Consider the following 21,679-nt stretch of genomic DNA (forward strand, 5'->3'; position numbering starts at 1 on the left):
TCTCCCTGAAGATTCAAGACAAGACTGATTGCTCTCTCTATTTTCCCTCTCTCACTCTCAGCTGCAACCCAAGTTCACTTTGGACTGCTTCATTCAAGGCCGTCCCGGCAACTACCATCTAAGTTGGAGCGCAAAGGGGAGGCGGGCCAAACCCCACACACACGTACACGGACTGATAAACTGAAATGCCACATACATGCCACACACACTCCCTCCCCAATTTTCAACGTCTCCACCACACCTTTCTGCTGACGACTAGTGGTGATGACGTGTTGCGCTGATACAGCTGCGACTGCTGATCCGTTAGTCTGATAGCAACTTGTCTCGTGTTTTTTGGCTATGTATGTGCGCAGGTTGGCTTTTTTTGGTCTCTCACTTCTAATTACGACTCCCTTCGGAACCGTGATCTGAATTGATGTATCTTTTTTTACCATCCCCCCCTCCCCTAATTTCTGTCTGAGTTTCTTTAACTCTGTTTCCTTTTCAAGACAGAGCACCGTTATTGGCTGCCTGGGCGTCTTAAAAATCCATGCAATTTCGTTGCACTTGTAACTTCGGTAACTTGTTGCGATGACAATAAAGACAATTCTGATTCTTAATTCTTGCTTAAATCTAGCAAACGAAAAACTTAGCACTTTAATGAAAAGAAAGCATTAAACTTAAAGTTCTCATTCACAGCTGGAAAGTCCCAAGCCCTCTTGAATGCAAACATTTCTCCCTTTAAGCTAATGGAGATATTTAAACAGCCACCATTCCGCAGCTCTTACCGGCTGTCCATCCAGGTCGAACACTTCTGTTTTTGAACACAGCTTAAATCCAGGGAGGAACACTTTTCTGATCTCTACCAGATTGTGAGCTGTGTCCTTCTCTGTGAGCTGTCTCCTGCTCCATGCAGGAAGGCTGCAAGACAAGTCTCCTCTCCACCCAGCTTGCCAGGGGCATCAATCAGGTGATTGAATCCACCTGGACTTTCTCCTTCCTGATGGGGGATGGGAGGCAGAACCAGCTGACAGCCATTTTTGACAGAACAAACACAACCACTGCCACTGCTACTACTGCTATTGCAATAAAAGCAGCTAAAAAGGCAACGAGTGGAGTCCTGTGTGCTTCAGCTGGGGGGACATCCTATCAAGTGGGGACAATCTGCAGAAAACATACATGCACTTGACACACACACACACACACACACACACACACACACACAAAGCTGTGCATGATTAAAGTATTGTAGCATTGGAGTGGCAGCAGGCAACAAAATGAGAGCTTTTTCATATTAAAGCTCGTGTCCGGAGTTTCCGTTCATTTCCAACGTATGTATCATTTTTCAACAGAGCTTAAATGTGTCAGTCTGGTTCGATGCTATAATATAATATTAGCGTAAAGCAATATAAAAATGTATTTATGAGCCCCGCCTTCGTCTCATAGACCCCCATGTTATCCGAAAAAGCGCCGGTCAGCGTCAGCCAATAGATTTCGAGCTTCCGCATTCTCGTGTTGTCAATCAAAGTGTGGAGCAGTCAGAGAGCACGGCCGCTCGCCCAGGCAGAGGTGAGTTAGCTCTGCAGCAGCCGCCGCACTTACCTCGGATATATCCACTGTCTGCTGAACATCCACCGTAAACAGCTAAACATGTAGGATGCTGTAGGACTCGGAGGCTCTCATTTTCACCCGACAGATAATAGCGTGCACAATTAAAGGGGCGTGGCTTGGTCACTCATGACAGCAGAGGGAGGGCGGAACCTCCAGGCATTGGACAAAAACAAAACTCTCTCTTTCAAAACTCTGGACACGAGCTTTAACACAGGGCTTTTATTGTGACAAGTCACCAAGCACTCTAAACAAACACTCTAAACAAGCACTCTCAAACAGTGGCACACAGGCCCAGGTCATTTCCCCTGCGATCCCTCTCACTCAAGGTGAGACCACAATGAAAAACAGAAGATGCCCCAACAAAATTAACAGATAAGAGAAGCAGAACTAAATAGCACAAATAGGCACGAACATAACACCAGCAACTCAAATAGCCCATCAAATAAGCCCCCAAATGTCCAAAATAAGTCCCTCCCACAATGCCTTGCGGCTCTCCGGAGCAGGCTGCCCCATGCAGCGATACTCAGCGGCCCCCACGACCGCTACAACAAGAGGATACATTACAATAAATGAATGGAAATTTCAGATAAAACAATCAACAATTATGCAAAAGTACAAAATACTACACACCGCTGTGGAATCTTAAGTAGAGCAGTATTTTTAGAAATTTAGCATTAAAAAACACAGTGAAAATATTTATCTTTGTTTATTAGTTTAGCAATTCAACCCGCCAAACAACAAAATCTTATTAAAAGCACATCATGTTACATGGAATCCTAAATACTCTTTAGTTTTTCATGAGATATCATGGATAAAACCATGCTGTAAGGTTTTTGACCACATCAATCTTGCCTTTCCTCATTTTCAATGCCTGGCAGGCTCTACAGTACGGTTCACCCCACATGAACTTTATGTACAGGCTGTAGTCTTTCCTCCAGCTGAGGTGCATCTGGATCAGAGATGGACTGTCCTTCACCTTTCGCAGGTACAGGGCCAGCTCCTGCACTGTGGGGAAGTCATCAACGTGGATGAAGGCCTCGGGGGGCAGGCAGCGCTCGTAGTTCTTCCTGGATGGACCCAGAACCACCGGGATGGCGCCGCCCTGCACCGCGTTCCACAGCTTCTCTGTGATGTAGTCGGTATGCTGAGAGTTCTCGAAGGCCAGGTAGAACCGGTACTGTCTGATCATTTGAACCACACTGTCCCTGCCTTTTGGTAAGGTTCTGGTCCCTGCATGCCCAAACACGTCGATTTTGATGTGATTCTTAAGAAGTTTGTAGAAGCGCACACGCTCCAAACGATTTTCCCAGTGGCTGACCACCCAGGCCACAAAGCCAGGACGAGGATCCGAGGAAGAGTTGAGCCGATGTGCAAGACTGGCCTGAGGAACTTTATCTAATAACACATTTGGTATTAAATACCCAACAGGCAGAAAGATATCAGAGTCTTCTCGGTAGTTCAGTGTGAGGTTGTAAATACCTTCAAATTTCCACAGTCGCTTAACATTTGTGGGAGACTCAAAGTTGCCCCATATCCACTTTTGCGCAGGTGGTCGTGGCTCTGGAGGCAACCGAGCTTTAACATTCGAAATGGTTTGATGATCCTGGTGCCACATGACCACAGCATCAGCCTTGTTGTACATGCTCCTGTCTTCAGTGATTGTACACCCACTGATCCGAAACTTTTCCCAGCAATCACAAGGATTTCTTTTTCTGTAGTGCCAGACCAGGAGTAGTATTTCTGTGTTGTTGTCCTCTGAAACAGGGACAGATGGCTCAGCATTTGACACATCCGACAGGTGGAGGAGGCAGATTCCTGGAAGCAACAGAAAATTCACTGCTGCCAATCCGACCAAAGAGTAAATCCCTTTAAAAGCAGAGTTCTTGATGAGGGACAAATCTGAACGCATGTTTGCCCTGTCGCCTGCGAGCACAGAGCAGCCAGCCGGTACCAAGCAAGCTCCCGTCTTTAATGTTGGTTTTCTCACAACCTCACCTCAAGTGCAATTTGGTTTCAGAGTAGTGAAGACATAAATGACTATGCGGTGAAACCAGTCTCACCTGGGTGTGTGCCTGAAAGAATTGCAGTGCTGTTGTCATGAATCAGTGCCAAACCCAACAGCAGACTCCTACACAGTGATAAAAGGTGAAAAAGTTTATTGCATGGGGAAAATCCTGTTCCAGTTCAAGGTGAGTTTGAATTATTCCTGAATGTGAATCTTTCAATTGAAAAAAACAATTTCACAATTTGAATATTTGCTTTTAAAATCTGCATCTGAATGGTCTCGTGGAGTTCAAAGTTAAATTTAACCAGGCAATGGGATCTGGATCTCATCATCCTGGAGGAGGGCGCCGCCAGTAACGCAATAGTGAGAACCTTCTATTGCACCCGATATGCGACTTCTATGTGTGATCAGCGAGGAAGAACTTAATCAATATTTTTAATGAGGTATCACAAAAGACTTTGAAGGCATTTTTTTGTGTGCGCAAATCATTTGACAATCATTTGAATTGACAATCAAACACACCTATTGGCCTGTCTTTTATTGGCTCCATAAATCATATGGTTAAGAGTTGTATGAAATGAGGATCCACATTTCTTCATGGTTAACTTCAACACACCCACTCACAAGCCTGGTGTGTTTTTTTCAACGAGTCGCTGTCACTCGTCCTCTGGTGATCTGAATTCTTCAGCTCAACTCAAACCTCAACCTAGTGAAAGCTGAAAAAGTACCTGTTTGCATGTACTGGACCATGATGGAAAACTGAGAAAACTGAGTGGAGTTGAACTGAGAACTATCAACTGGAAAAACTCATGTTTTCTACTTTTGATTTTACTGTGATTCTTAGCTTACAACTGTCACTTCTCAGATTACTCAATGACCTTATATGTTTATAGTTAGCACACACGAGTCGTTGACATTGTGATCAGTGAATGGATGACAACTGTGACCCAACAGCTGTTGATTAAAAACTCTCATACAGAGTTTGACGGAAACCTCAAAAATTTAACATCTTTACACAGATGTACATTATGTACAGCAGCAGACCGAGAAGGGAGCTCTCAGGCTGCACAAATGACAGACTGCATCGAGTCATCTCCTGCCTCACTCAACAAGCTCTGAGCTGCTGATTGGGATCACAGTTCCAACACCATGGAGGCCCGACCATTCTCATCATTCTGGAGGAGGGCGCTGCTGGTAGCCCAGTGGTGAGAACCTTCTATTGCACCCGATATGCGACGTCACATCCGACAGGTGGAGGAGGCAGATTCCTGGAAGCAACAGAAAATTCACTGCTGCCAATCCAACCAAGGAGAAAATCCCTTTAAAAGCAGAGTTCTTGATGAGGGACAAATCTGAATGCATGTTTGCCCTGTCGCCTGCGAGCACAGAGCAGCCAGCCGGTACCAAACAAGCTCCCGTCTTTAATGTTGATTTTCTCACAACCTCACCTCAAGTGCAATTTGGTTTCAGAGTAGTGAAGACTTAAATGACTATGCGGTGAAACCAGTCTTACCTGGGTGTGTGCCTGAAAGAATTCCAGTGCTGTTGTCATGAATCAGTGCCAAACCCAACAGCAGACTCCTACACCGTGATAAAAGGTGAAAAAGTTTATTGCATGGGGAAAATCCTGTTCCAGTTCAAAGTGAATTTGAATTATTCCTGAATGTGAATTTTTCAATTGAAAAAAACAATTTCACAGTCTGAATATTTGCTTTTAAAATCTGCATCTAAATGGTCTCGTGGAGTTCAAAGTTAAATTTAACCAGGCAATGGGATCCGGATCTCAACATCCTGGAGGAGGGCGCCGCCAGTAACGCAATAGTGAGAACCTTCTGTTGCACCCGATATGCGACTTCTATGTGTGATCAGCGAGGAAGAACTTAATATTTTTAATGAGGGATCACAAAAGACATTGAAGGCATTGTTGTGTGTACGCAAATCAAATTTGATAATCAAACGCACCTCTTGCCCTGTTTTTTATTGGATCCATACCTCATGTGGTTGAGAGTTGTATGAAATGAGGATCCACATTTCTTCAAGGTTAACTTCAACACACCCACTCACAAGTCTGGTGTGTTTTTGTCAACGAGTCACCAAGTGAAAGCTGAAAAGTACCTTTTAGCAGGTACTGGACACTGATGGAAAACCCTGCAAACTGAGTGGAGTTGAACTGAAAAAAATTCAAGTGGAAAAACACTCGTGTTTTCTCCATTTCATTTTATTTTGTGGCAGGGGAGCCACATGGGAGTTTGGGCCCCATAAAAAGAGATTTTACTGGGCTCCTGTAGCGCCGGACATAAGGCTGGTCAAAATATTTTGTGCTGTTTACATAAAACTCTGCATTTTAATGATATTTTTGACTATTATTTCCCATATTTGTGAAAAGGACAATTTGACAGTTACTTGGAGGAGGGGAACATGGCGGATGAGGTGCGTCGTGTGGCAGGGAGTGCTCTCTCACGCATTAAACCAGAGATTTTTTAAACCAACGATGGCAAAGTCATTGTGGAAGATGAACTTTTGAACTTCATGGTGGTGAAATTAAGGACAATGAGCCATGACAAAATTGTTTTGCTTGTAACAAACAGTTTCAGCTCTGAGCGCATTGAAGCCTCAAGGAAAGTTCTGTTTGAGGTCTGCCCAAACACCCCTCAGCGCAATGTTGCGCATGAAGGCGCGCAAAAAGACATCAATAATGTGAAGCTATGCTTAAAAGTCCTACATGAGTGTGGGGACAATATACCAAGATTCATCTCTCACTTTTTGGATGATCTGCCACCTGCTTCATTTAATCATATTGATGCTGCAGCACTACTGACTCGGGTGGAGCAGTTAAACAATGGAATTGGCTTGATGAAAAAGTCTATCGAAAAGCAAACAAGCATTTGCGAAGATCTGCGTGCTGTTTCGGCTTCTATGGACGGCCGCATATCTGAAATGGAGAAACAAGGTCGCCACCTGGAATCCAACAGCGGGGACAAGCTGCTTGACACCGGTGGAGCAACAGGCGAAGAGGCCGGGGAACATGCTCGCTCTGCGCCGTGCGCATCTTAGCCAGTGCCACCACCGTCCCAAGCATGGAGTGTCGTTGTGCGCGGCAGACGCCCAAAGGTAGTGGATGCCAAGTCTGCCAGCAAGCTAAAGCCTCATTTGGGTAAAGCCGGTGCTTCTAAGCGTGATAGCAAAACTTCGGGCATCGTTGGAACCGGAGCTGTTGCTAACATTCACGCCATAAAGACGAAGCTGGTGAGTGTTTTTGCAACAAAGTATAAACCAAGTTTGGAAGAAGACACGCTAAGTGAATACCTGAAAGAAAAACTGGGTCGAGCTGTTAAATGTCCCACAATTGAGAGTGCACACGGGACATTCAGCTCCTTTCACATTACTGCAGAGTGTAAGGAAGTTGCAGATATGTATGTGCCTGAGCTCTGGCCAGATGGTGTGTTTGTAAGGCTATGAACCACGCAGGGGCAAAGCTAGTGCTACCTTTGGGCTCGCCCCTGGCACTGGAAGCACTGCAAACACTGTCAGTGACACTGAAAATGCTGAGCATTAGTGACATTTGACACTTGATTGAAACAAACATTCGGATTGTAACATACAACGCGAGTGGTCTGCGCATAGGCCACAGTGATGCTGATAAAGCCAGTCACTGCGTTGTCGATGCTCTCCTGGAGGACTGTGATATTTTGTGCCTACAAGAGACCTGGCTTCCAAAGCAAGACTTGGAAAAACTGAATGCTTTGCACAAGGACTTTCATGGTACTGGTGAATCTACTACTGTTCTTGCACAAGGATTGTCCGTGGTAGAATCCCAGGTGGTGTTGTCATTCTGGGGAATGTAAAGTATGATCACGCTGTTAAAGTTGTAAGACTGCACGCTGACTGGGCTATAGGCTGGGAAGTTTGTCTCAATGATAAGAAATGTACAATTTTAAATGTTTACATGCCATATGAGTCATATCATTCAGAAGATGAATTTTAAAACAAATGAGCATTTATAAAATCATTCATTAATGAAAATGACACAACTTCTGTTTATGTGATTGGGGATTTTAATGCTGACTTGTCAGGCAAACCATCTTCATTTGGAAAATATCTAATGCAGTTTTGTGTGGACAATAATATGGTTCTCTCCAGTAAAATGCTTCTCCCAAATACTAGCTTTACTTACATTAGTGAAGCTTGGCATTCCACCACCTGGCTGGACCATTGTGTCTGTACAGCAGATGCCCAGGCATCACTGAGACATATTGATATCTTATATTGTCATGCTTTATGTGATCATGTACCTATAAGTATTGTCGTAGATATGGACACTATACCGGTGCTTGTGGAAAAATCAAAAGACTATGGGACAGATAAACGGGATTGGTCTAAAGTGTCAGATGATGATATTAACAAATATGCAGCCATCACTGATGTGCTGCTGCAGGACATTGCACTTCCCAGAGAGGCACTGAAGTGTCTTGATCCAAACTGTAAGGACGAACAGCATTATAATGCACTGTGTGCCACATATAACAGCATTGTGGATGTTCTTAAAAAGAGTGCCGTTTGTTTTCAGAGCAGGAAGCGCATAAGTGATTTTGTTAAACCTGGCTGGAATGACTTTGTGGCCCAGCATCATGAGCAGGCAAGAGAAGCTTTTAGCCTTTGGCATGAAGCAGGGAAGCCTCGACAAGGATCTTTGTTTGAACTTAAAAAAGCCACTAATGCCAGATTTAAGAATGCCCTTCGTTATATTACAAGAAATGAAAATACAATGAAAGCAGATGCTCTTGCTAGAAGACTACAGGTCCATGATTACTACGGGTTTTGGAATGAGGTCAAAGTCATGAACAATGTTAAAACTCCACTGCCATCTAATATAGAAAATGTATGTGGTCCAGGAAATATTGCTGAATTGTGGCGAATACACTATTGTGACTTATTTAACTCTGTGAAAAGTGAGAATGTTGTAATTGATAATGTTGATATGACTGAGGGTGTAATTGTTCGTACTAGTGAAGTTTATGATGCAATTCGGAAGCTTGGAAAGAACAAAGCTTGTGGGCTGGACAGCATAACAGCTGAGCATCTGAAATATTCAAGCTACAGATTATGTCCACTGCTGTCTATGTGTTTTACAGGGTTTTTAACCCATGGACTTTTGTCGAACTCTCTGACCTCTGTTATCCTGGTTCCTGTTATCAAAGACAAGGCGGCTAAATTGAATAGCTTACAAAACTACAGACCAATTGCTCTTGCCAGTATCCTCTCAAAGGTACTAGAGAATATTCTATATGCAAGATTAGAGATGTATGTTCTTACAAGTGATAATTTGGTTTTAAAAAGAGACGTGGCACTGATATGTGCATCTATGCATGAAAGGAAATAGTTGGAAAATATCTGACCCTGAACTCTACCGTATTCCTTTGCTTTATTGATGCCTCAAAAGCATTCGATAGAGTAAATCTTCATAAGCTATTCATGAAATTAATAAATCGAGGTGTTCCTAAATATTGGGTTCGTATCTTAATGTTCTGGTATGCAAAGCAGATCATGCATGTAAAGTGGGACAGTGTTTTGTCTGACCCTTTCATGTCAGCAATGGGGTTCGGCAAGGAGGAATTCTGTCTCCAGCTCCTTTTAATGTGTATATCGATGAGTTGTCCTCAAAGTTGAACAGCTGTAAAACAGGATGTGTCATTGGCTCCTCAGTTGTGAACCATCTTATGTATGCGGATGATTTGGTAATAATCAGTCCTTACAGTGCAGGAATGCAGCAGCTGTTAAAAATTTGTTCTGAATTTATGGTAATGCCATGAGCAAGCGGTTTGCTCTTTGAAGATGGCCCATCGCTCTGGGCTGGCACTTACAAATGTGTACAAGCGATTAATGCAGCCAAAAAAAATGACAAAACCTCTGGGTTTGACTCTGTAGCATGCACACCAACAAGATTTAATGTGTGGGAGGCACAAGGAGAATAAATAGCTAGATTATTTTTCTTCAGCATTTGAGCTTGGTTTTCCCTGACATTTTAGCCCCGTTGTCGTATCCCTGTCCTCTGTAATTATTGATGTCTATCCCATGGTCATGAAGAACATTATTAATCATCTCTGCTATCTCATTTCATCTTTTTTATGAAAATCCTTGAATTCAAGGATCTTTCAGTAATTTCCCAGTCGTCTGTTTCTTTGTCATATTTCACATACTATCATAGCAACACAACATTTTGCTCAGTATGAGATATATCCTGTGTAGCATCACAGATGACTGAATAATAGATGGACTCCTCTCGTTCCTGCAGAATTCTTTTCAGAACTTGACTGCTACATAATTCGAGAAACTCATTTTGACTGTCAGAGCTAAGATAATGTGTCAGGCTGGTTCCTTTTCCTTCTTTGTGTTTTTGTTTGTTGTCCCTGATTTTTTGAAAGTGCTCTTTCAACAGAGGATCATAATGAGACAAGAGCTCTAGTGTGCCTCGGAAATTGCCATTATGAATGTCATCTAAGTCTTTGGTTTTGCCCCTGAAAGGCAAGTGTATTGATGCCAAGTGTAGTGTTACATCCAAGAGTCTTTCCAACTTGGCCCTATTTTTATCTATTTCTGTTTGTAACTGCTTGTTTAACAGATAATCAACACTCGTCTCTTTCATTACAGGTCCCTGCAAATTCTTCTATCTTAAACAGCAGTCTCTATGTGCCTCACGTACTCCTCCCATGGATTGGGACTTTGTCATACATTCGGCGCCACTTCACATCACATATTTTATACCCATTTTGACTGGTCAGTGCACTAGAGAAAGGCTTTTTTTGGACAAGGAAGAAAAGCACACATGGTATGCAATAAAGTGAATTGCCGTATTGGCCCAAATATAGGATGATACTTTTTTCCAGAAATGGTATTCTCAAAAATGGGGTCGTGCTATAATCGAGGACTAAATGGAGCCAAAGTACCGGTGACCTGTACTGCCTCTGCTTGCATGCAGTGGCTCAGCTGCCCCATTAGGGGGACGTAGTGAGTTAGACAGAGTGTAACCGCTAAATTCCACTGCGTAAGTTTGTGCTGCGCTCAGCTCCGCTCCGTTTGTTCAAAACCCACAGGGTGTGCTTTGCTCCGCTGCGTCTCTGTTCTGCCCGGCCGGAGAAGCAGAGAAGCGCAGAGAAGCGCCATTTAGCACGGACCTCCAAAAGCTGAGCAGTCTGGGCCACACTGGCATCTTTCTCTGTATATCCTTGTAGAAAGGATGACTGGGGTCATATAAAATGTTATGATTCTCCACTTCCAAAATCAGCGTCTCTTCTTCCATGGCTGTTGTGCTTCAACACGCTGAATTTCGTGCGACAGGATGTTGACATTCGGGCCATTCAGAATAAAATGCATACATGGTCCTGAATAGGCTATGTATTTTGTAGAAAACACGAAATTTATGGACAATAGCCTGCAAATGGGTCATATATGCAGCTGTGTAAACATTCAGAAACGTTCGACTATAGCTTGATTACAGGCAAAACAGAAGTTTGTCAAATAAAACTTGATAGTGTGTTTTAATTTTTGTTTGCCCGCTTTTTAAAGTGTATATTTTAATCAGTATGGTATGTCTATTCGTGATATATCCAACAATTAATGTGACGGAAAAAAAAAAAAGTCATTTAACAGTTTAAAGTTTTTAATAAAGACAAAATGATTTTATTTTGTATAAAACCTGAGGTTGTTGGAGTTCCCTTTCCTATTTGGTGCATCTGAACTGTGGAAATTTATGCGTACGGAGACCTGGACGGACCGAACTGGAGAGAAAATAGACCTTGGCTCTATTTTGGACTGATGGAGCGGAGCTGAGCGGAGCAGAACGGAGGCTGAGGAATCAGCTAAAGTAATCAGCTAAATAGCAACGTATTTGCTGTGGCGGTCGGACCGGAGCGGAGCTGAGCGCAGACGGAGCGGACCGGAGGATGTGGAATTTAGGGGTGAGCCTACAGCAGTGTGAGAAGAACACTGAGCAAGTGTGGCTGGTGTTTGTCTTTCTTAGGTTCATTTCAAACTGCGCATTGAAAATATCGGCCTGTAAGTGCTCAAATATACTTAGCTGATGTTCAGGGTACAGGTGAAATTTATACTTGTGAGTTTGTCAGTTTGTTTTGAAGTTTCAACGCAGATGCTAATTCCGTTAGCATGTTAATGCCATTTCCATTGAGCTAGCGGCTTTGATTTTAAATACTGTCTTGTTTTGTTTTTAGAAAGTGATGTTGTGATACATCTTGTGTGTAGCCCTTCTAATCAACCCAAGATCCAGTCACAGTGTCTGTATACCTCTGACAGGGCAGTTCTCAAATAAGGCCCAGAAATGAATTAATCAGGAGTCTACTTCTATTAGATGAAAACCAATGATGACAAATACGATCTTTACACTCTGCCTAGGATGCAGACAGGCCCAGTTAGCAAATTCTGGAGCTAAAACTGTAAATGTGAGTAACTGTCCTACACTGTTAACCCCTCACTCTGATACACATTACATCTGGGATCACACAATTTAACAATCATAACCCCACATTTATTTGATGAATTTATACACACACTTTTTTACTCTTGTCACCAAAACCAATGTCTTCTAAATGAAATACCCGGGATTTTATAGTTCAGTTTGTTGGTACCAGCCGTTGGCGCGCATGTTGGAGCTCAAAGAAGGGAAAAAAAAAATGAAAATGTACCTCTTACAAATGATATACTTCCTTTAGTGGAATCCTCTCCACCGGTACTTCGCTAGGATCCACATCCACTTGAGAACGCCGAAAAGACCAGCCTCCGCGACCTGTCCTCCTTCACCTCCGTCCTCCTGTCTCCCGTCCTCCAGCAACCGTTTCTCGCCGCTCCTCTTCTTCAGCCGTTAAACCGTTTTTTTTCTCTCTCTCTCTTCTCACCCCTCCTTGGAGTTGGAGCGACCAAAAAAAAAAACTCCGCCGCACCGACGTGCACTCAACTGATGAACTGCTTTCCTTTTCGTCAATCAGAGCTTCAATCTACTCAAACTCAGTTTCTTTCTTCCTGTTAGATGCTGAAACCAAAACTCTTTTCTTCTCCAGGTGTTTCTCTCTCCCGTCTTCTACTTCCTTCTCCTCCCAAAAAAAAAAAAAACACTGACCCCTTCAAATGCAATCGGAAACCAAAGATTCCAGATTAATTTCCCGTAACGTTCAATAACAGAGTTAAAATGAACTTCGAACCTAAATAATTTCATGCATAACTGCTTTAAATGCACATAAAAACACCTCTGTGAAAAAAATTTATAAAATTAAATATGAATTACGTGTATTTAACCAGGGTACTACATGTGTATATGTTCACTTTTATGTATATCTGGTTTGTTTCAGTTTTACAGTGCCTTCAGGAGAAAGTAATAAAAGCTCAGACCAGCTGAAACCCTATGCTTTCTGTCTGAAGAACTGTTATCTACATGCCAAACTGAATCCAACATTCACAGAGGGTTGAATTGTTAATATTCATGAAGTTGAATAGAACTTGAATTTGATGGTTATAAAGTTATTTACATCAATATTGCAGTTATTGAACCTTTGAAGCTACTTAATTGTTGCTTATTGTTGCTTATTCTGAGAAAGAGAATATATTTTTTATTTAAAGGGGCTGTATCATGCTTCTTTAGCTAGTCCAAACCCTAGAAATGGCTCTAACATGGTAATAGTTTATTTTTGGCGCTAAGGAAAAGTAATTTTGTGTGAAATAAAAGATTTTCTGGGGCTAATTCTGAAACCCGGAAGAGAAAACGCTCCGTTTCACTGAAAATCCCGCCTCTCCCCCTGTGGACTTTGACTGACAGCAGACTTCAACCAATCAGCGCTTCAAAACAAATACGCTGGCTAGCTTTAGCTCTTTAGCTCTCGCTTCTCCACACGCAAAAACGTCTTTTCCTGTGAGAAACTCACCAAGCGCAGACCCTTCAGACCCTTCAGACTCTTGCTCTTGCTTGACTGTTGCTTTCAGACGATGGTTAAAGTTTATCCTCGAAATCGGAGTTACAAAAAGCAGCAACGCTGACTGCCGAGGGCCTGCGGGAGGGGGGCTCAGAGGAGCCGTCTTCACAGTGTGACGTCAACGTGGGAAAACAGAGCGTTTTCACGGGTGCGGGAGGGGCTGCCTCTCCGAGCAGCACAAACAGGAGGAAAGCTTAAACACGCAGGCACAAAGGAAAAAAACGCTTTGGGGGTGTTTTAGGTGAGTACATAACTATATCACAAGGTTAAAACATACAAAAAGTGAATTTTGCATGATACAGCCCCTTTAATACTTCAGTAATTTTTTTTTCTTAAATCACGTGAAATGTTATCTCTGTTGTGAGTTTTTGAGTTTAAATAATTGTAAAATTAAAAGTTTTCTTATGAGTAATCTTATTGTCTTCAAAATATTTTTATTTTCACAAAATGATATTTGAAAAATAGGGGTCGTCTTATAATCAGAGTTGTCTTACATTTGGGCCAATACGGTATTACTTTGACTAAAAGTCAACCAGTCTCTCTTTACCTTTTCTCATTTATTGGCTGCTTTTGTATAATTTAAGTCCTCAGGGAATGACTTCCCCTCTGAATCAAAGGCATTTCTACTTCTTTTTCTCTCCTTGATAATTTCCTCACCGGCATCTCACTGTTCTGGCTCGCTGCGCACAAAACGAGCCCCAATCTTTGCGCAGCGGCTCCTCTGCACCAAAGCTGGTACTCATAAAAATCTACTGCAGGGAACAAATGCATTGGACTTTGTGGTCCTCACCGCAAACAAAATTGCTGCCGTACACGGACCGCACAATTCAGAAAAAATACGTGGAGACGAAAAAGGAGAAGGAAACAACGAGGGGACACACTTTGAGGAAGTCACGTTTAGTGCGCTTTGGAATGTTTTCATCTCTCCCTCACCTTCTACATCTTCTAAAATAAACAAAAAATAAATAGTTCAAAGGGGAGCAATCAAACACATCACGTAATAAAAGCACGTACAATGTGTTTGTCTCTGCACTTACAAATACCTACTGTCACTTGTCATGACATAATAATTCTTCTCATGATACACACTTCAAATTGTTCTCAATTAAATGGCAAATTGACACAAAAAACGTTTGCTATTTTGCCATGGCCATATCTGACATAAGAACCCCAAATCATCATGGGTTCACAGAGTCCAAGCTGTTTGCGATGACTCTAATCGGCGCTTCTGAAGTAATAGAATTGTTGATGATGGACATGACTTCATACAGGTAAGTCCAGAGAGAAGCACTGTCAAGCCTTTGTCCAGATTGGTCCAGAATGGCAGTCAGAATGCTCCTTATCGTCCTTATTTGTCTCTCCCATACGCCGCCCATGTGGCTAGCCACAGGTGGATTCATAAGAAACTCACATCCAAGAGCCTTCAATCTCTCATCATCCATCCCTTTCATAAGTTCAGTGAATTCTCGTCTTGCACCAACAACATTGGTTCTTTGGTCACATCTGAGCTGGCGAACGTGTCCTCTGATGGCAATAAACGCTCTGAGTGCATTGATAAAAGCGTCTGTTGTCATATCATCAATCACTTCAATGTGAACGGATCTAGACCATAGACAGGTAAGTATGAGTACATATCTTTTCTCGCCTCTGAATAAACAACAACTCGGCCTCACAAAAAAGTAAGTATGCTGTTCGAAATGACTAAGGAATTGCGCTAAATGGGCCAATTTGCCAAAATGTTAAAGTATCGCTTTAAAATTGAACCACAAAGAGGTTTGTCTGAACTACACATGGGAGTAACGATCCACAACTGATTTGGAGTCAACAGATCAAATGCTGCAGGAGCTACGGAGCTAAACACTGAAGTGTTTAATAAAAAATATGACTTTAAAATGGCTAGTCTTGACAGCAGTGACAGAAGCTCCACATCTGACTCTGAGCAGAGAAGGAGTGAACAGTGAGCTTCTGCAATGTTCTAACCATTCACCAAGCCAGCAGCAGCCACACAGCAGCAGTGAGTCAGCAGCAATTCTAATAGCAACATGGACATTAGCACGGAGCTAGCAGGGTTTTTAAGCTCATTACAGCAGGGAAAAAGGACTGGAAAATCATCTCACAATATCCTGGGTGTAATACACCCCCCCAAGCAGCAGGGATAAAGCTCTTTCCCCCACCAGAGGACGTTTGTGGAGGCAGAGTTACAGCACAAGCAGGCTGCAGCTATGCCAATAGCAACACGGACATTAGCTCAGAGGTAGCGGGGTTTTTAAGCTCATTACAGCAGGAAAAAAGGACTGGAAAAACATCTCACACTGTTGTGGTAGTAATACACATCCCCAAGCACAAGACACAAAGCTCTCTCCCTCACCACATGACGTCTGTTGCAGGCAGAGCTGAAGCAGAAGCAGGATGCAGCGATGCTAAACGCTAGCAGGCCGAAGCTAACCAGAGTCACAGCAAACACCACAAAAAGCCCTCAAAATGTCTAAAAACCTGCTCAATCAGCACTGCAGTGCCTTATGTGGACTAAAACCCTCTGGAAAATCCAACATTTGTCTCTTAAACTGGAGGTGTTATCACAGAAAGCTTATTTAACCATCTCAAGCCATAAAACTTCTCCACAACCAGCAAACAGGTTATTCAGCTCCAAATCGCTCTTCAACAGCAACGTTTCACTAAAGAATGACTCTTTCTGCAGCATTTGTTCACAAAATCAGCCATTAACCCTACATAAAGCCTGAATGTATGCCTCCAGCAGAGAGAAAGAAACAGGCCACTCACCCAGCAGATCTAGAAGGACAGAAAATGGTGATGCAGGGTTTTATATGGCTCCGTTTGGGTGGATCAGATGTCAAGAACCGCCCACCACGACGGGGGTGACGGGGGTGCTGCGGCATCCCCGGACCCCCCTCTCCCCCCGCTCTCATGCACACACACGTAGGGCTTTGGGAGGCGGGCTTATCAAGTTGGGTGTGGTGGAGGGGGACATCTAAGTGGCCCCAATCACTGCATGCTTCAGTGGCTCGCCTCTCAGTCTTAATTGCACTTATGCTGCATTCACACCGAACGCGTCCCGGGCGTCGTCGACGCTTGGGACGCCTCGAAGCTGACGCTTGTGACGCTTTAAACACGACGCTTGACACCGGGTGGTCACAAAGCTCGCGACGCTCTTGATGCACGTCAGTTAATTGGCGCGCAGGAGGCTGATTTCTGTTTCCAGCTATGGCGGATCGCATCAGGAGAGCGGCTTGGCTTTATTTGTTAAATAAAGCTAGACCGCGTCGTCGTCGGAAAAGTGGCTATTGGCTGGTCTGCTCCTCTCTGCTCTGACTGCAGCGGGGAGCGCTGCTGAGACTGACCGCTTGTGAGCGCTTTGGGACGGGGGAGGGGCTCACGCAGCACCCGCTGCTCATTGACGACAGCAACGAGACGTCCTGTCACGTCTCCAGAGCACCAGAGAAGGTTGTTATATTTGTCGCTAGTTGCTTTTGACAAAAAAACGTCGCCAAGAGGCTTTGGAAAGTCGCCAGATTTAGCGAGAAAGTCGTCAAGTTAGCAACACTGGCTGGCCCGCATCGGTGCTCGGATCACTCGTAGTGACGTAGCACCGGAGGGATCGTCTCTGATTGGTTGACGCTCAGCGGCAGCGCGTCGAAAGTTCAGTTTTCCCAACTCTCAAAAAGCGACGCTCACGACGCTCCTGACGCCGGGGACGAGCGTCGTGGGCGTCGACGCTCGAAACGCTGGAAAAGCGACGCTCATGACGCTCCTGATGCGCCGCCCCGCTGCCCGCCGCTCCACGACGCTCATCCACCATAGACTTTGCATAGAAAAGCGCCGCTCACGACGCTTGCGACGCGTCCGGTGTGAATGCACCATTAGTCATCTAACACGACCAAATACATACAAACACACACGTCGGGGGGTCTTGGCGCGCTGTGTCGGGGGTGGGGCTGTTCAGGTGGATGAGACTGCTCGTTTGGCCTCACTCGCGGCACGGTGTGGTTACCGACCCTCAAATTTTAATCGCAAACAACATATACTCCATCAACACTCACGAGACGGAGGGGGGGAGGGAGGGCAATGGGGTCTTCTGCGCCCCCGTTTTCCGGATTCCTTCTGGTTGGGGGTGGGGCGGGGGGGGGGCTGTTGTTTTCCCCACAGGCCTGGGGTTTGTAGCGGCTGTGGTTTGGGGGGCTGCTGGCTCTGGGGGGTGCATATCTGTCTGCAGCGGTGGGGTGGGGGGGTTGGGGCGGCAATTGTGGGTGGTGGGGGGTCCTGGATGTGGAGTTCGGTGTTCCCTTGCCTTCCAGGGGGGTCTCCCACAGGATGTGACAGCTGGATGACGCGGGAATGTGAGTGTGTTTGGGGTAAGATGGACTGTGTGTGTGTGTGTGTGTGTGTGTGTGTGTGTGTGTGTGTGTGTGTGTGTGTGTGTGTGCTTGTTAGCGTGTGCGTGTGTGCTTGTTAGCGTGTGCGTGAGAGTGTGTGAGTGTGTTGGAATGTGAGTGTGTGTGTGTGCGTTTGGTTTAGGGATGAGTGGTTGTGTGTGTGCATGTGTGCATGTGTGTGTGTCAGTATGAGTGAGTGGGTTGTGTGTGTTGGGTTGGGGCGGGGGGAAGGAGGCAGGAGTGGACAGGGGGTGGGAGGGGGGTTTACAGTCAACTCGGCATCAAGCCAAGTCGGCATCAAGCCAAGGCGGCCTCGCGGGCGGGGGGGGGGGCTCTCGAGTGGCCGAGTTGGTCGGTGCGGACTTGACTATAAGCTGCTTACCAACTCGGCCAAAAGCGTCTTTCTTTTTTTTTTTAATCACGATGGTGGATAATGTACCTGGGAGCTTCATGTTTGACGTCCGAGTAGCTTAGCTACAAGCGCGCAGCGCTTAGCGGCTGTCTGGTCATGTGACCGGTCCCAAGCCATTCTGGGAATCGTGGTGCAGCGATGCCGGCTGCGCCGCGACGATTTGCAGTTGTTTTCGTGCCGGCAGCGCCGCTTCTCCTCACGTAGCAGGCAGGGGACTGGAGGACAAACTGTGTGGTTATGGTGACTGACAGGTTAGAGGTGGAGAATGGACCTGGAGCTTCATGGTTGACGTCCTGTTTGAACCGAGTAGCTTAGCTACGAGCGCACAGCGCGAGCGGCTGTCTGGCAAACTAAATGACCATATACGATATTTGGGGCGACAGTAGCTCAGATGGTAGAGCAGGTCGTCTTATAACCGGAAGGTTGGCAGTTCGATCCCCGCTCCCGCAGGCGTAAAACTGTTGTTGTGTCCTTGGGCAAGACACTTCACCCACCATGCCTAGTATGAAAGTTGTGAGAGTGAATGGTTGGTGGTGGTCGGAGGGGCCGATGGCACAGATTGGCAGCCTCGCTTCCGTCAGTCTGCCCCAGGGCAGCTGTGGCTACAGCAGTAGCTTACCACCACCCAGTATGGTGTGAATGAATAATGCAATGTAAAGCGTCTTTGAGTGTCCTGAAAAGCGCTATATAAAACCAATGCGTTATTATTATATACAGGGGGAAAACAGGTTTTTCATTGACAACATCCTTTCTGACTTAAGGCCCGTCCATGCTTCACATGTAGGCGTTTCCGCGTCCGCTTTGGAAGGTCCGCGCACCACCGATGCGGACGCGCTTTCTCCCATGCTACATTTTGAGCTCAGCTGTGCGCGTCTCATGCAGGCGCGGTGATCCACGCAGCCTCGAGAAGCTTTTCCGGCTCTACAGACTGTTTATCTGCTCCTTTATTACGGATATTTAGAGAAAATTAAGCACATACACTGTCAGTCCATTATCTTTAAGTATTAAAGTTTATTTAGCCTTTTTTTTCTGTTTCTGAATAGCGGGGCGGCGCCGGAGCGATTAGTTACTTTTTCACTTCTGTCTGCAAACCCTCTCCTCCCTCCAGACAGAGTCTCTCTCTCTTTCCACGAGTTTCTCATTCTTTCGATGTCTTTAAGTGGAGCCATCAGGCTGGAGCTCCGTCTACTTTCACTTTTACCGTCATGTTTTGTTTGCTCTGGCGCTCTGGCGCAGGCGCACACTTCTGCGACCTGCGCGCAATGCGCAACGCTGTCTCAATTTCTGGCTGCTGCGCGGACGTCCGCGGATCGGTCCGCGCGGACCCTAGCGGACAGGAATTCATGACGATTTTTACGTCACGCGGACCAACGCGCACCCACGCGGACATGTGAAGCATGGACGGGCCTTTAATGTGTTAACTATATTGCATAATTATGGTAACAGGAATACATACAGGAAGGAATAAATCCTCTGAAAATCCAGATTTCAACCTGTGAATAAAGCACTTACCCTTAAGAAACACATGCAAAGTCACCAACCTTTTGTTTTAGTTTTTATTAAGGCAACAACAGAAGAAAGACATAATAATATTGAAGTGCAAAAGACAAACCTACAAAACAAGAAAATAGAACCATTTTGCACAGCTTTAAACTCCCACAAATGCTACCATGAGAAGTTGCATTTTCAGGAGCTTAAAGCTGCAAAGTGGTTCTAGGTTAGTCATTAAAACAAACTAACCCCCCCCCCCCCCCAGACACCACTGGCACTGTATTGTGTGGTCAACAGGAAGGTTCCCCTGTTGGCCATGTACTTTGATGGCCACTCAGAGCTCCGGCCAGACTTCCGGCTGCACCGCACCACCATCTCGGCCCTCACTGACCTGCTCTGGCCCAGAGATCACCAGGGCTGGGGGAGGCACCTGGACACCCTGGTGTTCCTCTTCTGGCTGGCCAGTGGAACCTCCTACCGGGTGGTAGCGAGGGCCTTTGACATCCCCAGGTCCACAGTCTGCGATGTTGCCCACCGGGTGGCAGACCAGATCCTCAGCATACGGAGGCGCCTGATCTCATTTCCACCTGCAGAGGAACTGGAAGACATTTCTACTGGTTTCCAGCAGTTGGGTGGGTGTGCCTCTTTTCAGAGGGTTGTGGGGGCAATAGATGGCTGCCATGTGAGAATTACACCCCCCGCAGAGCACGCTGAGTGCTACCTCAACCGAAAGCTGTTCCACTCGGTACAATTTCAGGCAGTGACTGATCACCAAGGGAGATTTTTAGACATTTTCGTCGGTTACCCTGGCTCGGTGCATGACTCCCGCGTGTTGAGGAACAGCCCCATCTACATGGAGCAGCTGTATCCTCCCGCCGGCTTCGTCCTCCTTGGTGATGGTGGGTACCCCTGCCTGTCACGGCCCATCACCATCCTGACGCCGTACAGGCAGCCTGTGAGGAACCCTGTTGAGGCCCGGTTCAACAGGCACCACTCCAGGGCACGATCTGTGGTGGAGAGAGCATTTGGCATCATGAAGGCCAGGTGGCGGGCCATATTTTTCAAGGCGTTGGAGGTTCAACCCACCTTTGCTGTTAAGGTCATCGCCTGCTGCGCTGTCCTGCACAACCTCTGCCTTCGCCACGGGGACCTGCTGGAGCCGGAGCCAGTCCAGGAGCCAGAGACAGAGGCTGTCCACCATGAGCAGGACAACCAGGGCCAGCAGAGCGGGGAGTCACTGCGGGCAGCCATGGCAGCGGCATTGTCTGCTCCGAGGGAAAGGCATCAGGCACTCCGGGACCACGATTACTGACTTGATGAATACACTGTTGGTGCCTTCCACAGCTACCTGCTAAGGTAGCTGTGCCTTCAGATCACATACTTCAGAATCTACTTGTGCCATTTAGTTCACGTTTGTTCTAAAATAAGTGTTAATATGTACAGCAACAGATTAATATAATGTAAATAGTTTATTAAAATAGTTCATTTAATTGTCTATCCTAAAACGTAAATAGTGTATCAATTTTTCTTCATCAATCATCCTTGTTCTAATTTCATTTCTTTATTATAAAATTGTTAAATTTTGGAACTTTACAGTGAACATAAAAAACAGCAAAAACAAACCAAACTCAATTTTTTTTCACAATTATTTCCAGGAGTTTTAAAAGTCTCTCCTGTCTCTCCTCTTCTCTTTTCTCTCTTTCCTCCTCTCTCTTCTCTCTCTCTTCCTCCCTCTTCTCCGCTCTCTCCAAGTACTGTAGCACACTCTGCCTGGACCTCTTGGCTGCTGGGGCGCTGCTCTCTCCCTCTCTCTCTC

At 45.3% G+C, this 21,679-nt stretch overlaps 2 protein-coding genes across 2 annotated transcripts; one reads left to right on the plus strand and one right to left on the minus strand.

Moving 5' to 3' along the window:
* Positions 1 to 1,805: 1,805 nt before the first annotated feature.
* LOC115400896 (alpha-(1,3)-fucosyltransferase 4-like) lies at positions 1,806 to 3,569 on the minus strand. The gene has a single exon (XM_030108956.1). It carries the CDS (start codon positions 3,497 to 3,499, stop codon positions 2,396 to 2,398), a length of 1,104 nt encoding a protein of 367 aa, XP_029964816.1. The 5' UTR covers positions 3,500 to 3,569; the 3' UTR covers positions 1,806 to 2,395.
* Positions 3,570 to 20,179: 16,610 nt separating this feature from the next.
* Positions 20,180 to 21,175, plus strand: LOC115400736 (putative nuclease HARBI1). The gene has a single exon (XM_030108755.1). It carries the CDS (start codon positions 20,180 to 20,182, stop codon positions 21,173 to 21,175), a length of 996 nt encoding a protein of 331 aa, XP_029964615.1.
* The last annotated feature ends 504 nt before the right edge of the window (positions 21,176 to 21,679 follow it).

This window comes from Salarias fasciatus, chromosome 14 (assembly GCF_902148845.1).
Source record: "Salarias fasciatus chromosome 14, fSalaFa1.1, whole genome shotgun sequence".
Lineage (NCBI taxonomy): Eukaryota > Metazoa > Chordata > Actinopteri > Blenniiformes > Blenniidae > Salarias > Salarias fasciatus.